The 17,373-nt window shown below is 40.9% G+C and overlaps 1 protein-coding gene across 4 annotated transcripts; it reads right to left on the bottom strand.

The window, feature by feature from the left end:
• Window positions 1-8,975: 8,975 nt before the first annotated feature.
• Window positions 8,976-16,698, bottom strand: FAM216B (family with sequence similarity 216 member B). 4 transcript variants are annotated; one of them, XM_058684301.1, is made up of 5 exons: window positions 16,603-16,698; window positions 14,941-15,053; window positions 12,101-12,221; window positions 10,313-10,386; window positions 8,976-9,584 (listed from the first exon to the last, which is right to left on the bottom strand). In XM_058684301.1, exons 2-5 carry the CDS (start codon window positions 15,037-15,039, stop codon window positions 9,507-9,509), a joined length of 372 nt encoding a protein of 123 aa, XP_058540284.1. In that variant the 5' UTR covers window positions 15,040-15,053; window positions 16,603-16,698; the 3' UTR covers window positions 8,976-9,506. The 4 variants fall into 4 exon arrangements, with proteins under 4 accessions (XP_058540284.1, XP_058540274.1, XP_058540260.1 ...); XM_058684291.1 differs by having other exon boundaries at window positions 8,976-10,386; window positions 14,941-15,111; XM_058684277.1 differs by having other exon boundaries at window positions 8,976-10,386.
• Between the last annotated feature and the right edge of the window lie 675 nt (window positions 16,699-17,373).

Here is a 17,373-nt window from a genome sequence, read left to right as displayed (position 1 = left end):
CATTCTCGTTGTTAGGGTGGGCAACACCAAGTAAATGAGGGCCTTACAGCCTGTTGTCTTAAAAAAGACAGATTTCTTCTCTTATTTCAGTGGATTTTGTTTAATTATCCTTTTATATACATTTAAGAGATTTCTCCAAAGGAGGTCAACATTTTAGTGCAGGTATTTTTAAGGTCACTAGGTTTAGGCCAAAAAAGCTTTCTTCTGTTCAGGATGTTACAAATAGGTCAGCAGAATGCTGTCACCATGAGCCATTAGGGGAACATGGGAACGACTTGTACTGGACTGTTATTATCCAGGAGTCTTTTGTGCCTCTAAAAAAGGTCAGCTGAGTAAACGTGGAGTCTGAAATAGAAGAGGAGCAGATTATCTAAATTAGGACATATGTTTGTCAGTTTTCTTCTCAAAAGAGCATCTCTCAACAGCATGCTTCATCATCTTGACTATCCAGGTTTTAGTCTTTACATTTAAGAATCAGATCCCTTACGTACACTGTGAGAACATCCTTAGTGCACTGCAGTGATCTACATTTATTTATAATTATCCTTCAAACTTTTATGACTGGGAGATGCTGGGAATTGAGTTGGTGGAAGGAACAAAGGCGTTAGAGGGATATGTGCAGAAAATGCCGAGAGAGAGAGGCACATAGACATAACAGAGATTTATTCCACTCACACCTGGCTTAGCTTCCCAGGATCTTTCCTCATAAACTTTTTGTTTCAACTTATGTAAAAAATTCTAAACATAAATGAATAGGTAGTATTACAAGTTGTTATGAGCAAACACTTAAATAACCACCATGTAGACCAAGTAATAAGAAGATATTGACAGAATTCCAGAAGCATCCCCTATTACCCACATGGCCCTGTCTGTCACCAAGTCTTCCATCCCATAGTAGTCATGCCCATCAATGTTATGGTAGTCACTATGCATCCCTAAAATACTAGCTTTTGATATAAATAGAATCATAACACATAAATATTTTTGCCTGGCTTCTCTCACTCAATGTTATGTTTTTATAATTCACCCATGGTGGTGTGTGTTATAATTCACTCATTTCCTTTCTTTTTTTAAAAAAATTTTTAGTGTTTATTTATTATTGACAGAGAGAGAGAGAGAGAGAGAGAGAGAGAGAGAGAGAGAGAGAGAGACAGTATGAGTGGGGGAGGGGCAGAGAGAGAGGGAGACACAGAATCAGAAGCAGGCTCCAAGCTCTGAGCTGTCAGCACAGAGCCTGACACGGGGCTCGAACTCACAGTCAGTGAGATCATGACCTGAGCCACCCAGGCGCCCCATATAATTGACTCATTTTCATTGCTGTGGAATAGTCTACTGTCCGAATTAACCCCAATTGCTTATCTATTTTATTATTGATGGAATTTGGATTTTTTCCAGTTTGGAGCTCTCCCCACCCCTCCACTCCTAATTTATCCAATCACTCTTACTGCTCTTCTCTTGTCGTATAGATTCCAAAATATACCAGGATTGGAAATTGGAGATGATGAGACTTTACCTGCTGATAGCCATTATAATCTTTGTCTGGAAAATTATCTTCAAAAACCCATTTGACCACACTTAATCTTTGATTAAGTGAGCTATTTAAAGGTGCCCAGTAAATGACAAAACACTAAAAATACTGAGTATTGGTTGTTCTGTTACCACAATTATTATATTTCTAAAACCAATTTAGTTAGCTAACATTAATATACACGCCGTCAGGCATTGTGTGTTAATCCTCCCAAAGCTCTTCAGAATAGGAACTGTTATTATTGCCATTTTACAGATGGCGAGACTGAGACACAGAGGAGCAGCCCCTTACGTGCTTCCACACATCTGTTACGTGAGGTATCCAGAATTCAACCTTGATGACCAAACTCCATAACCGTGCTCTCAACGATTGCACTAAGTACTTTAAAGGCAAACATGGGGAGCAGAACGTATACTTCTGCCCAGGTTCTGTTTCAAGATCATGTGACACTTAGTTCTGATGACAAATAATCCTGCCAATGCAGCCACAATAACCCGTGTTAAGGCAGAAGAAAGATTTGTAGGTGAGCTCCCCTGCAGCTTGTGGGCACTCTTCATTTTGTTCTCACACTGGAGTGGGTCCTGCAGAGGTAGAGGGGCTCTGGCAGTGACCTCACTGAGCACTCCCACAGGAGCCGACCCTGCAGTCCACAGCCACACTTCCCTGGCACCTGTGGAGAAGGTCGCCTTGGGCTTGGTCACAGCCCAGTTAGGTAGTCAGGGTCACAAGGCTGCGAGGTGAACAGCAAAGACAGCCTAGGGAGAGGTGTTTCATTCCATACAGCATCTTCAGGGTCTGCCACAGGACGTGTCTCCTCACCAGCAGTCAAAAAATGTCTGGTGAAGGAGCTAGAAGGAAAAGCTATAAGCTGGTTTGACTGGCTTTATGAAACTGCATCCCTCTGCTGTTAGAATGATTCAAATGCCATGCGTAACAAAGCTCTGATTCCCGTGCTTTCCTCCTCTTTGGAACCATTTTAGTCTTCAGAACCTGCTGTAAGCATGCTCGTCAACACAACTGCACATGCATGGGGCTCCTGCCAAAGCGTGTGTTTGTGGCGACACAGATTCAGTTGTGACTGTGTGGCGTTAACTTCCTACATCCGAAAGCAGGGGCAGTCAATTAAAACCCTGATTTATTTACACATCTCCTCTCTTTCTTTCAATTGAATATCTTGTTCAGAAGAATTCTATTAATATGATTTATGACAATAAACAGCATGGTTCCTGCTTTAATTGATTCATCTTTTTCTCCATCTAAAATGTTTCCTATATCTCTATTCTGCATCAACTTTTAGTGTCCTTTTCACAACCCCCCCGCTCCATATCTTCACTGACTTTGATCATTTCTACAGAGTCTAGATTTTTTATATAGTCTACATCTTAAATCGCTCATTTTCTCATTTTTAAAGTGCTGATTATAATCATCCCTTAAATTTACTGAAATTAGCATGAGTTTTTAAACCATTAGTCAAAAAAGAAGAGGCTTTTTTAAAAGAAACTCCCTGCTGTTCTTTGTGGATGAAACAGTTGACATTTTGTTAAGAGATTTTTATCTGACTTTAATTCTGTAGCTTTAATGTATTCTTCACAGTTATAAATGGAACAGTTTGTCCTAAATGGAAGTGTATCTATATAAGCATAGTTATATCCAGTCTTTAAAATGGATCATTTCATTTCACACATGCTATAGAATCTTGAATTTCACCTTTACTCATCTCAATTTCTTTACTAAAAACGACTCTGTTGCTCCAAATTCCTATATCAATGGATTGGATATATCAAATTGTAGTAGTAATTGTTCGTAAGTACATATTTTATAACATGTACTAATGGAATAATAAAATATATTGCAATAACAATATGCTCTGCCTGATAGAATTTCATCATGGGACTCCATTAACGCATTCGGCTGGTATCAGCTTTTGAAAACGCCTTCCGTTGTGGTGCAAGGAAAATGCTCTGTATAATAGTGAATGGTGAAAATGGGATTCAAATAGGAATTTCTAGGAAGGCTGAGCAGAATGAAAAAATACAGAAACATGAATGGATGCTGACCACGCAGTTTTGATATTGCTTGAAACTGGATTGATCCTGTGGATCCCTGTGCTCTCATCACACCCCAGCCTTTCACCCCTTACAGGTCAGGGGCTACCCTCATGCCTGAATGACACTGCTTTGCTCAGGTCACCAAAGGGTTCCTAATTGGCATCCCCAGTGGCCACATGTTAGCCTTCATCTTCGTCAGGCAGCCATTAGCCCTTCCTTTTTCTAATTTCCCTCTTCCCTGGACTTGGCTCTCCTACCTCCCTGAAAAATCCCTTTCAAGCACACTGGTCTGTAGGGCTCCATGCCTCACAGCCTTTCTGGTCCCTGGGTTCCATCTCTGCTCTTCTCCCTTGGGGATCTCCCCTCCTCTTGCCTCTGCACCACCCCCAGGGCTGACTTTTCACCCCCCTGCCAATACCTGCAGAATGCAGAGACCTGAAGTTCAACTTGTCCAAAACCAGACAATAATTCACTGTCCCTCAGATCAGCTCTCCTGGGGCTGTTGGCCCTGTGCTTCTCCCCCAGGTCTCCCAGTGGTCCTTTTGGTCTGTTCTGTCACACCCAGCCTGAGTCCCCGGTTCTTCTGCCACCAGATCGTTTGGTTTTTCTCCCTGTATTTCATTCCTGGCTTTGGTCCTCCTTATTTTCTGCTACTGGAAAATGAGGACAGATGCCGGAGTCGTTTCCCTGATTCTTTCCTCATCTTCTCGGATTCATCCTGCTCAGTATTGGAAATCAGTTCTCAGGCCAAGCGCCTACTAAAAACACCACCAGTGATTCCCTACTGTTTACCAATTAAAGTTTATTAAATTGTCTCCATGACCAAGCTGTAATTTCTTCCCAGAGTTATTTTCCAGCACAAAATATATATTCTCTCTGCACTGCCGCCAAATTTAATTGCTTGTAAACGTTACAGTTAATAAATATTATTTCCAGTAGCTCTCAGGTACTGTAAATGAATAAACGACATAAGAAGGATGACTTAATATTGCCCTCTCACCGTGAGATAGTTAATCATAAAATTATAACTTTGAAATAATATGTAAAGTCTAAAAACTTTTTTTTACTTGTTTCAATCATGTAGATTGCCTTCAGAATTGCACTAAAGACGAAAATCATTTTCTTTTTTTGTGTATGCGCTTCTCCTGTTTCATAGGAAGGAACCTGATACCTTGAGTTTTAACACCTGACCTTTTCTTACCAAAATTAAAGCTCGTTTAACTTACATAGATTATACATAGACCTTTTTGATCTTAATTAACTCTTGGTCTGGTTTCATGTGTTTCTTGACCACCATTTCCATGATCTTGGTCACAATCCATTTGACGTATCTCTCAGCAAAAAGCTGGCCCTTCAGTTAGGAAATGGAGGCACATTTTGCACCTTTTCCCAGCCTTTAGCACACCATCTGACCTCTCGGCAGCTGTCCCTCCCTCTCTCCACAACCCCTTCCTTTCCAACCTTGTGTCTCAAACAGAACCCTGGACTTATGGGACTTTGCCTTCTGATCTTCCTTATTTACATAAATATACAATGCAGCACATACTGTAATCACTTATAGAATTTAAATAGGTAATATATTTACAGTGGTATTTATTTATTTATTTTTTCTCCTTCAACAAAGCCGGGCTTCTGAAACGCCACTGGCTTTCTATGATACTTTGTCAAGCCATCTTGATCATGTTTCTGGGCTCATTATATTATTTTCAAGGTGGAAGGTGTCTTTCTCTAGAACCCTCTGTTTGTAAACAGGTACTCATTTCCCCTCAGAGAACCACGCCCCATGGGCCTGGAGGATGCTGGAACTCACACCATATAGCTGAATGTTTGGCTTAGTTACAATTGGGTAAAGCCTCTGACCCTGCTCCTAAGCTGTGATTTCCAATAGCTACGGGGATTTCCTCTACTTCTGACCTGACTGGACCCGTTGTGTAACTGGTACAGTATGGTAGCCCTAATGTGGAGAAAAATGAGCGACAGTTCTCTGGAGGCAGACAAGGGATTGATTTCGAACATAGGGATTGATTACATTTCAGGCAACAGGACTGTAATTTAAGGGGTAAGGCAGAGTCAATGAGGCCAATATAATGGTTTCCTCTACAAGCACTGATGCAATTAGCAACTCATTTTAATTGAAAAGGTGCAGGAACTCTTGGCCCTGTTCCTATGGCCTTCGTCACAATAGGAAATGGGAGGGAAAACCAAGTCAGGATTCGCTTTGGTGGAATGGTAATGCATATTTCGTAATACCAAATCTAGGAACCATAAATCATTTTAGTAGAAAGTACTGTTATACTATGCCATTGGTCTGGCTTTGAATGAGAATAATTGGCATTTTATTTATGTGATTTATTGAAGGTTAGTATGGAGAATCTTTCTCTATCCCAAAAGCCACTCTTATTATCATGCAGTCCTTGGTCCTAAATCTTTGCCAGACTTGCCAAACAGAAATTCAGTTTATTAAGGCTAAAGCCTTCTGGCTATTGAAGTCCCTTCTTACATGCTATCATACTTTAGTAAACATAAGAAGCACCTAGAATGCTACCTCTCTGATTCTGATTCACTGGGTCGAAGATGGGAGCCAGGAACTTATATTTTCCTTAAGCATCCTAAGTGAGTCTGGTATATGAATTGTATTTTGATAAATAGTGCTCTACATCTAGAGATAACATTTAAGTAGGTAATTATTAAATGTCTCAGGCTTATCTGAAATCAATTTTTCCTTAACAGCATGCTGGAATATTGGAACACAAATCAGCTAAGTTTCAAGAGAGGGTCATGGCAAGAAAAAAGTATGCAGCACAGGGCAGTAGTTCGAGAAAACACACTCAGACTGGGTGTCTAGGCAGGGAGCCCTGTCAGAATCTCGCATAAAGGTACTGAGTGCATGTGGAAGGCAGCAGGGTGAAGACTAAAGTTGGATTGGTCTCTGGGGGGCAATTGTCTGGGATTCACTCTTGGGGTCATGTAAGATTAAGTGTTTCTGGGGTGCCTGGGTGGTTCTGTCAGTTAAATGGCCACCTCTTGATTTTGGCTCAGGTCAGGATCTCAAGGTTTGTGAGATCGAGCCATGCGTCCGGCTTCGTGCTCTCAGCGGGGAGGCGATTCCTTGGGATTCTCTGTCTCTCTCTGCCCCTCCAACCCCTCAAAATGAATTAATAAACTTTTTATTTGTTTTTATTTTTATTTTTATTAAAGAGTGTTTCCTTCTATTTTGCACCCTAGGTACCTCACTCACCTCACCCTAGTGCTGGCTTTGGTAGATAGCTTCTGCAATGGCTGTCAGTGGTCCCACCTTGTGGTATTCATGCCCTTGTGTAATCTGCTACTCTTGTGTGTGGACTGAACCTAGTGACTTGTTTCAAATGAGTAGAATATAGCAAAGGTGAGGGGATGTCACTTCCAAGAGTAGGTTATAAAAGACTGTGACTTCCATGTTCTACCCCCTCTCATGCTCTTTTGTTTTTTAACTCTGATGAAACATGTTGCCATTTGTGATTTATTGTGGCTTATTGCCATTTCTGCCTTATTGAGAGACCTATGTGACAGGGAACTGAGGGGAGCCTCTAGACCATAGCCAGTGGATCCTTCCCTGGTTGAATCTTGACGTAAGACCACAACCTCAGCTGACACCTTGACTGTAATCTTTGGGAGACCCTGAACCAGAAGCCCCAACTAAGTCTTGCCCAGATTCCTGACCACAGAAACTGAGAGAGTAAATCTTGTTGAAGTCACTGTGTTTTAGTATGATTGTTTTTATTCAGTAGTAACTAATACAGTGCATAAAGATCGTGGTGGTGGTGGTGGAGTGTTGGTTGCTGAACCTGAAGAGCAACATAAACAAGGAAAAGAGAGAAGGTACTGAGGAAACACTGAACCCAGTATCGTGTGTTTAAGCAGTTTGAACCAGGGATAGTTCTTCCTACAGGGGTTGCTTCCTTTTCTTCTTCCTCACCTCCTCCAAGTCTTTGCTGCCCTAAAAAATAGCTGGACAGTTGCTTAATCAATGTTGACTGCTAAACGTTGAGATTTCTTCTATCGAATCTCCAAGATTATTGCCGTCACCACCTCCTTGTCTATCGTGAACTCCTTCCCTGGAATTTGCTATGGTTCCTAATAAGGAGGTCTGTACTTAACAGTGATAGATAATATCTTCATCCAGCAGCCACAGCCACTAGAATATAAAAAAAGTAAAATGTCTGACATTGCAAGGATGTGGCGCAACGTGAACTTTTATAATTGCTAGTGGGAATGCAAAATGGGATGATCACTTGGGAAAACACTCTGACAGTAGTGTATAGAGTTAAATCTAAATCTACCATATGACCCAGTAATCATACTTCTGGATATCTATCCAAGAGAAATAAAAACTTATGTGTACACGAAAGCTCACATTAATTTTTTTTTTTTTTGAGAGAGAGAGAGAGAAAGAAAGAGTACAAGCAGGGGAGGGGCAGAGAGAGAGGGAGACAGAATCCGAATCAGGTTCCGGGCTCTGAGCTGTCAGCACAGAGCCCGATGTGGGACTCGAACCCACCAACCATGGGATCATGACCTGAGCCGAAGTCAGATGCTTAACTGACTGAGCCACCCAGGCGCCCCTATATTAAAATATTTATAGCAGTTTTATTTGTAATAGTCCAAAGCTAGAAACAATCCAGATGTTCATCAACTAGTGAATAGATAAGCAGACTGTGGTGTTACAGATTATCCTCTGTTCCCCTTTGTCTGTCTTTCTCAGGATTCTCTCAATGAGCACCTTTCATCTAGCTCCGTAATCGGTCATATTCCTCATAGGCCTTTGGGGTGGGGCTCAACTGGGAGGGCATTATTTTCTCAGAAGGGAGAGCCAGCAAGTGGGACCTTCTCCACTGACTTAGATTTGTCCTTTTTTTTATGGGCCTGTGACATTCACTTACCAATTAGCTCTTAGAAGCCTCTATTGGAAACAAGGTGCTTCTGAGATTTTTGACGCAAGGGATGCTGCTCAGAATCCTAAGTGGCCTCCTTAATATTCTGCATCACTAGCAAAGGCTTACACAGCAAATATTCATGCCCATCAAAAAAAAAAAAGTCTAAGATAAAAGTGCATGCATAACATAACACTTAGAGTTGTTGAATCACTATGTTGTACACCTGAAACTAATGTAACATTGTGCGTCAACCATACTTCAATTTTAAAAAGTGCGTGCAAGAAGTTCATCGGGATAAAAGGCCCATTTTGGAAGCAGTGGGAAAGCTAGTATAGGTCAAGTTAAATCTATCACGTACTTCAGTCCCTTAAGAGGGCTACTCTATAGCTTATTATATTTTCATTTATTTTTCTTCTTTTAAGCCTATCTAATGATTCTTAACTTAGAACTGGAAAGCTACACAGAGTACATGAGTCAGGGCCAGGATTTGCAGAGGTCAAGAAACTTCTTTATTCTTTACGAATGGTTGCAGAGAGAACATAATCATCATCATCGATGAGATTATTTTTTTCTTTCTTCTAATGGTACAGCATCTTCCTTCCAGATCACTGTCAGCATTTCCCTCGTCAAACAAGTCTATAATTCCATCTCAAGCAACTCCTTTTACAGGCATGACAAAGTCATTGGCCGATTTAAATGAGGGAGGGAGGTTGAACATTTAGCATAAAGATGAAGTAAAGGCATTTTTAAATTTTTTACTTTATGTGAGCACTGGTGTCTAACTTTCCACACAGAAAAAAAAAATCACTAGTGATGAAAATAACAATTAAATGTAACGCATATAACACTGTACCACTGTATGTTGTTTTGATTCATTGTTATCTCCTTTTTGTTTTTGTTTTGTTTTGCTTATTCGTCTGGTCTTGGGTGCTCGCTTAAAACCAGTGAGGCCACGGAAAGCTTAGACTTGAGACCAGTTCTTTGGGGGCTCTTTCTTCTTCTGCTGAGAGTGTTTCTTCAGCTGCCAGGAAAAGATGCGTGCACGTATTCTTTTGCCTGTGTCATGATCAACTCCAGCTCCGTAGATGAACCCAGCTGTGGCAAGTTGGTAAGTCCAAGTTTCAAGATGACACAAAGGGATTGAGTCAGGCAAGACCCAGAAGATTTGGGGCCAAATTAAATGTTACTGCTCGATGGGAAAGAAGAGAGGAAGGAGGATATGGAAATACACAGCCCAGTTTCTACTGAGATGATAGGCTCTGCAAACCCACCCCGCATGCTCACTGTTAACTCAGTATTGGTTTGTGTATTTTCCGAATCTGCAGTGGGTGGCTTCAGCAGTCACCCAGGGACCAGGCACCCGGCGCCCTGTGATGACTTTTCCCTTTCACGGTTCTTGGGATTTCTCTGGAAGGTTCTAATTCAAAGGCAGCTTTTATTTGGAAAGCTTCAGAAGTCATTTCACTCTACACATTATATGAGGAGTAAAAGGCTTGTTTACGTTTAGCTCCACTGCTCTTAAACCCTTCTACTTGTTCTTGCTGGTAAAATTTATGTGAGTGGGAGAGAGATTATTCCTAGGTATGGGGTTTGTGTTAGAAGTTACTTTTTTTTCCCATTCTCATTCACCAAATAGGTACTGAGCACCCACTAGATGTCGGGGTACATGGGCAAAGCACCTGTTTCAGAGCTTGTGCAAAACCTCAGTTTCTGAGGTAGCCAAGCCCTGCACTTTTAGCCCTGCGTTGAACCACAGGTAGTGCTGACGGCCCTGTTCTTGTCATGGCTGAAGGCTTCTGGGAGATGGATCTTTGGGGAGCTACCTTAGCTGAGGCTCTCTTGGTTGAATCTCTAAGCACAGCAGCACAAGCCAAAGCTTCCTGTTGAGTAATGTGGCCTAAGGGGAGAGAAATGAGAGAAAGTTCAAAGTCAACAATCTTACAAAACAAATAAGCAAACAACCTTGCAAATGTTGATGAATCCATAAAATTTCCTCTACTCTGCACGGTAGAAACCATTGTGTTTAACACACCCAGGTTGTAGGATCTTTGAAGACAGGCAGTGTACTTCTTTTGCATTGCTCATTCAGTTAAGTTAAAAAATACATGGTCATTGATCAACGTGACAAATCAGTTGGGGAGGGACTTGGACCATGAGTCATCTGAGCCTGACCTGCATATCTTCATTTTCAAAATTTTCCTCAAGCCAGAAACTGATATATTGAATCTCTGTCAGTGTTTTTAGAGTGTAGGCTGCAGACCACCCACGACACAATCATCAGGCTGAGGCCACATTTAATAACGCTTTTTGAAAATTCAGATTTCTGGCTCTATGCCAAAGACTTTCCTAATCAGAAACTCAGAGAGTTAGGTCGGGAAATCTGCATTTTGATAGCTCACGCAGGTAGATCTTATGCGCACTAAACACTGAATGTCTCTGCTCGGGTTTCCTTGGCCTCTATGCAATTTTACTCTACGAACAAAGCTAGTAGATGATGCTTCTGCAAGACTCCAGGCAATCCTGAGCAGGCTGCATCGAGCTCTGCCAGTTACCGGTCACATGATCCTGGCCAAGTGATTTAACTTATTCACCTCTCAATTTTCTTTTCTGCAAAATGTGGGTTATAAAAGCACCTACCTTTGGATGGAGGTGACTGAGTTTCCAGTAAGACAACATTTGCAAAGTGCTCAGAACTGTCCCTGGCAGATAGGAAGGCCTGATAACAGATACCTATTGTTACTGTTCTTGTTATTCAACCATTTGCAAAAACCGTGTCTTTTATGCAAACGCAGGAACAACAATATAAGGTTGATGTGCTAATGTTAAGTGAGCTGCTTAGAAAAAGAAAGCTCTTCCAGTGACAGAGGCCAGCTGGAGACCGAAGACATTTGCTAGAAGAAAAGAGACTCAATGACAGTCACATCTTTCACAAGGTTGCTTAAAGTCTGTGAAGATCTTTTGCAACCATCATTTCATTTGTGCTTCATAAAATCCCATGAGGTTGCTAGAAGAAGAGAGATGTCAGAGCATGGGCGTGAAAATGCATGATCTGTGCAGGCGACGGCCCTGATATTCACTCTACGACTTGAGCAAGTTGTATAACGTGTCTGAGCTGCAGTTCCCCACTGCTGTGAACTGGGGAGAAAATGTATAATATATAATATTACATATTATACGTGTAGAGCTCCTAGCACAAGGTCTCTAGCGTGGGAAATGCTCACGAAATGTAACTGTTATTGTTGTGAGTAAACCAAGCCTCTGAATTCGCACATCCAGCAAGCGGCTGACCTGTGGTTTGAGCCTAGACCATCTGCCTAAGCCCATTGCCATCTCGACTAGATCAAGTGCCTGTAAATCTCAGACAGTTGTTGACATTTTATGGCAATCCATACTCTGATTTCTTGAAGCCCTCTTAATTTACCCATAAAGCCTTGCTTAGTATTGTCAGGGATAATCATTTTTAAACATGGCCTGCCAGCCATGTTATAAAATAGCACACTGGCAGAGGAGGCCATTCTACTTGAATTATTTATCTGGAAACTTGACTTCTGGCTGCAGCACACGAGTCCCTCCCTAAGGTGCCTGGTTTGGGTCAGGTAGTTAAAACTCACCAAGCAGCTGCTGGTGCCGAAGGCTGTGAATATAGCGGTTCTGCAGGGCCTCCCACTGGGGCCTGGAATTGTAAATCCTCATGATGCTGTAAAAATAGCGCTGCTGCCCTTGGGTTAGGTCCTGTCGGAGCAGAGCAGGTGATTTTGATGAGTTGGTGGAATTCTCTAGGACTACGAGTGTGATGTATTCAAAGCTGACTTCTTTTGGAAATAAGATATATATATGTATACATACATATGTATGTATAACAATTTTATGTCTATGTGTGTGTGTATATATATACAAATTGTGTGTGTATATATATGTATGTATACACACACACGTATATATATATACACACACACACATACATGTAACAATTGGAAAACAACAATTGGGTAGTTTCTTCCCCTAGTTTATTTAAACAACTTCCACTGGCCTGTGTGATAGTAAAAATGGATAAGCAAACATTCTAGGTTAAGTAAGTAGGTCAAGGTATTGAGCTGAGAGAGATCTAAGGATTTCCAACATCTTATAATTTTATTTATCTATTATGATCCTTGTTGGAGAAGGTAGGCCATGAGAATCTACACAGGGCCTGACGTAGACCCGGCTTCTGAATGGGGTCAAGAGAACTTCCCACCAAGAGTTGTCAGTAAGCAGGGGAGATAGCTGGATGAGTGGATGGGTAATGTGATAAAGGTTCAGCATTATTAGTTAAAAGGTGCTATGAAAACAGAGGAGGAAAATAAACTCTGTGCAAGGCTTTCTAAATGAGTTGACCAAAACATCGGAGTCTTAGGGTGAGGAGAAATTCCCCCAAAGAACCAGAATACTGGTTCTCAAAGGGCATTGGCATCACCTGGGAATTTGTTAGAAATGCAAATTCTCAGGCTCCACCCTAGATCTACAGAAGCCTAAACTCTGGGGAGCGGGACCCAGAACTCTGGGTTTTAACAAGCCCTCTGGGTGATTCTGACACAAGCACACTAAAATTTGAGAACCACTGTGCTGGAAGAAAAAGAAAGGCTAATTAGTGGGAGAAAGTGGGTACAGATTTCCAATGGGGCACGAAATATCTGGATATATTGGGAAGCAGACTTTTTTTTTTTTTCTTCAAGCAAAATATAGAGTCTGAACTGGGAAAGGCTTAGAGGTAGGCAGGGGAAGGTCATAAGAGCCTTATAGATGTAATGTTCCGACTCAAATCTTAAAAGTAATACTTAAAAAAAGTTTAAAGATTATCTTTTATATGAGGAGCCATTGAAGGTCTTTATTTAGGTCCATGATTCTCAAAGGGAGTGATTTTGACCATTGAGGACATTTGACAATGTGTAAAGACATTTTTGGTTGTCATAAATGGTGAAAGGGAGGATGTATGGTACTGGCAGTCAGTAGGTAGGAGCCAGGAGTGCTGCTGAACATCCCACAGTGCATGAGACAGCCGCCCAGTCCCTCGTAACAAAGAATTATCCAACCCCAAATGTCATCCTTTCATGTGACCAGATTTTGCAGCTGGCCCTGCTGTGGAGAATGAGCTTCTGGGAAGACAGACCATTGGTAGGGAGAGCATTTAGAAGGCTGACCTCTAGGGCAAGCAAGGAGCAAGAAGGGCTGGGACTACAGTTTCTATTATATACCTCATCTATCATCAATGCTTATCGTATGTAGATGGGGAGACTGAGATAGTGGCATTGGCATTCTAGAAAAATCAAAGAACAAGAAGTTCACCGTAGGCTAAAAAATTCAAAACAATGACAGAATTTTCAAACCAAGTTGTTAACCATTGTAATGAAAACTAAATTTAAGTTAATCAAATGTAAAAGTAAAGTGACTTTCATCTGTTAGAAATTTGGTGTGGAGGCGTGCCTGGGTAGCTCAGTGGGTTAAGAGTCTGACTCTTGATTTCAGCTGAGGTCACGATGTCACCCTTCATGAGTTCGAGCCCTGCAATGAGCTCTGTGCCAACAACAGTGCTGAATTCTCTCTCCCTCTCTCTGCCCCTCCCCTGCTCGCTCTCTCTCTCTCTCTCTCTCTCTCTCAAAAATAAGTAAATAAACTTAAAAAAAAATGGTGTGGAGTTGAAGCCTGTGTGTCAAATTTATCTTCTGGTGTCTAGAGACCTTAAGCTTGATATTGAAAATGTGTCCAGAGTGAAGGTAGCAAAGACAAGTATTTCTCAATTTGAGACATCATTTCAACTTTACAGTTTGTGAGTTAGATGTTTTAAAAGATAATATCTTTGAAGAAGATAATCGATTCTTAATTAAGCTTTTTCAAATGACAGACAATAATATAATATGAAAATAGCAAGCCAGTTTCAAAAGCAAAGCTCCAAAGGGCAATGGGAATAATCATTATAGAAGATAAAATCTTAGCAGTTATTGTTTTATTTCATGGGGGGGGGGGGGCGGAATGCTATGTCCTTTCCTTAGCAGGGGTCTGAGCTTCCTAAATAACAGTCCTAATATTCTTACCCTATTGCTTATCCTTCCTTGAGGCGATGGAAGGGAACTTAACTTTTGCAAAAAGTATTTATGAGAATGGCTTTAAATAACTTTGACTGAAAGGCACTAACATCGTTCTCTAGCAGGGAGCCATAACATGGTTGCTTCCCGCCACCAATTAGTGCTTTCGCAATGAAGACAAGACTGTCCACAGAGCTCCTAAAATGGGCTGGGTATAGGATCGGATCATCCAAGGGCTCATTTATTTACCACACAGGCCGTCAACATGCACTGAGGGCCTATGTCAGGCACGATGTTACCTAATACTGGGTAAACAAAGACATGAGAAAAAGTTCTCAAGCTTTGAAGAAGAGACCTACAAATTTTCTCCATTAGCGAATGATATGCTATACCTTCAGTAAAGAAGTCTCCAAGGCAGAGGAAGGGACGCGAATGCAAGGAATCCGTGGAACATTCCCAAGTTTTTGCTGTCTTTTCCGTTTTTCTCCCATTCTTTATCCTGTGCCTCCAGGGAACAACAAAGCATAGCATGAAATTGCATTTTGTTCAGCCTATTTTGGGACCTAAGTAAATAAGTAAGCAAGTAAGTAAATAAAGAAACAAATAAATAGATGTTATTTATGTCAAGGGATACAAAGTTTTCTCACATGTTTCCAAGTAATTGGATCTCACCAGACTGCTCAGTTCTGTACTTTTCCCTATTCCCACCTGCTATTTATGGAAGGACTTTTCTTTCTGCTTCATCTTATGTGTGCAACACGTAGACTGGGGAACCACTCCCTGTCACAAGTTATTTCTTCTAGTTTTAAATAATAGTTATTACCTTATCTGACTTTAAAAGCGGTATATGTCATTTTTGAAAATTTATCCACGATCTAACTGTCCATAACTGTTGGTGGCATTTGATTGATTTCCTTTTATTCTTTCTTTTCTGTGTACATTTTGTATGGTTTTAGAAAAGGGAGATGATACTCTATATGTTGTGCACTTCCCCAGCTCATTGAATATCCCTTAAAAAAGCCTATAATTTTTAGTGGCAGTATAGTATTCCTTTACATTTTTCTCCGTTTCTTGCACATTTTGCAGTTTTATGGCACTGCACTGTCCAAGAAACTATTAAACTTAGCTGTATTTTTTGCCAATTGCCTGACAAAATGAAGGAGACGCAAAAAAGACTATGAGTAAGTCTTTTTTTTTTCCTTTCCGTATTGTTTAAGGTTTGGAATCTGAGATGTGTACAATAATAAAAAAATTAATAATCAAGGAGTAATAGACATATTAGAATAGGGTCGCCAAGGCATGGAGTGAGAACTCTTAAGTGTTGTCTCCTCTGCTCATACCTTTGCCCTTGCCAACACTTACCCCCATCGGGTTGTTTGATTCACTGAGATCATGGCTATAGAAAGCTCTCCTTCATGCCAGTTCCTTCTCTCTCTCCTCTCCTTTATTATATGCTCATGCACATGCATACATAAAAGCACCCACATGTACACACGCTGAAGAAGTATTTCAACATGTGATAAATCTCTGCTTCTGAATTCATGAAGCTAAGGCTCAGATCTTCCTGAAGAGAAATTTATTAGGAAATCATCAGCCAACATCTCTGTGTGTCTTGTTTCCACGATATAAACTTATAAATTAAACTATAAATATTGTACTTAATACTGCCTTCCCTCAATGTGCACTTCAGAAACCACACTAACCAAGATAACTCTTTTAATATTCTCTGTGATAAAAGTTGACACTCTATCCTGTACTTAGATCTTCTCAGTATTCCTCCTCCCATTTTCCAGATCTGCAGAGCAGAGCATAAATATTCTTCAAAGCTAGAAAGATTTCTTCTTTCCTCAACTAGCATAAGGAAATGACTGACGATCTTTCTTGTGGCAACAATTCATGGGTGTTTTCTTGGGCTATTGCTAAGGAAATCCATCTTACCTAGTCAAGTGGACTATACCTGATAAAGTTTGACTAGAATGCTTGGAAAATTCAAGGAGGGAAAATCTACCAAATAACTTCTGTCTGAAACAAAAAGATTTGCTTCAAAGACTTACCCTGTATTATAAACGTCCCTCTTTTAAAAGCTGCTACTCCTATTCAGTGTAGTCTGCTTGCAAGGTCTCTTTCTTTACGGGATGGTGGCAGTCGAAATTCAGTCTGTTGATAAGCTGATATCTAGGCAACGTCATGTGATGAAACAAGGAGCTGGGGCCGGGGGGGGGGGGATATATTTGGCTGCATGCCTTTCCCTGCTTCTGGGCAACAATCGACTGCACAATTTATCTTTTTCCTTTGAAATTTTGTGTCTAATCAAGTGTCAACTTCTAAATCTACTACATCTGCATTATATGCAGACATGAGAAAGGAAAGTACATGGAGACAGAGAGGCTGAATATTAAAGGTCAAGAAATCCACCAGGGCAATGGGCCATTATATATTTCCCAGATTTGGAGTCAGTCCCCTCACCCACATTGTTCAGAATGAGGAAGAAACAGTTCCTAGATATAGACCTATGGGCATGAATTTTACTGTGGTAACCTATGGAATTGTTCAAGACAGTACTCCTTTCTTAATTTTTGGAGGAGTAAGATATTCTCATTTTGGGTCTTGGTTAGAGGCTGCGTATGATGATAATGAACCTGTGACACAAGGATCTTGCCCACCCTGATGTCATTAGCATAAGCCTCGCATTTTAACCTGACTCATGACAGTAATCTTACCCCTCCCTCTGGAGTAGCATTATTACTACAGACTTCCTTTTTTCCTTCTGAATCCTCCGTCTGAATGCCAGATTATCTGTAAAAATGAATAATTCCTAGGGAAAA

Source organism: Neofelis nebulosa, chromosome 1 (assembly GCF_028018385.1).
Source record: "Neofelis nebulosa isolate mNeoNeb1 chromosome 1, mNeoNeb1.pri, whole genome shotgun sequence".
NCBI classification, from domain to species: Eukaryota; Metazoa; Chordata; class Mammalia; order Carnivora; family Felidae; genus Neofelis; species Neofelis nebulosa.
The sequence above is the reverse complement of the archived record's forward strand: the minus strand, read 5'-3'. Positions and strand labels throughout refer to the sequence as shown.

What these genes read in the sequence shown, in the direction of transcription:
- FAM216B (XM_058684291.1), bottom strand. Translation starts at nt 15,039, where the DNA reads ATGGGAGAAAAACGGAAAAGACAGCAAAAACTTGGGAATGTTCCACGG. An exon ending in TGGAGACTTCTTTACTGAAG is followed by an intron (nt 12,222 to 14,940) that starts GTATAGCATATC and finishes CTGCTCCGACAG; the next exon opens with GACCTAACCCAAGGGCAGCA. An exon ending in TCGGCACCAGCAGCTGCTTG is followed by an intron (nt 10,387 to 12,100) that starts GTGAGTTTTAAC and finishes CTCTCCCCTTAG; the next exon opens with GCCACATTACTCAACAGGAA.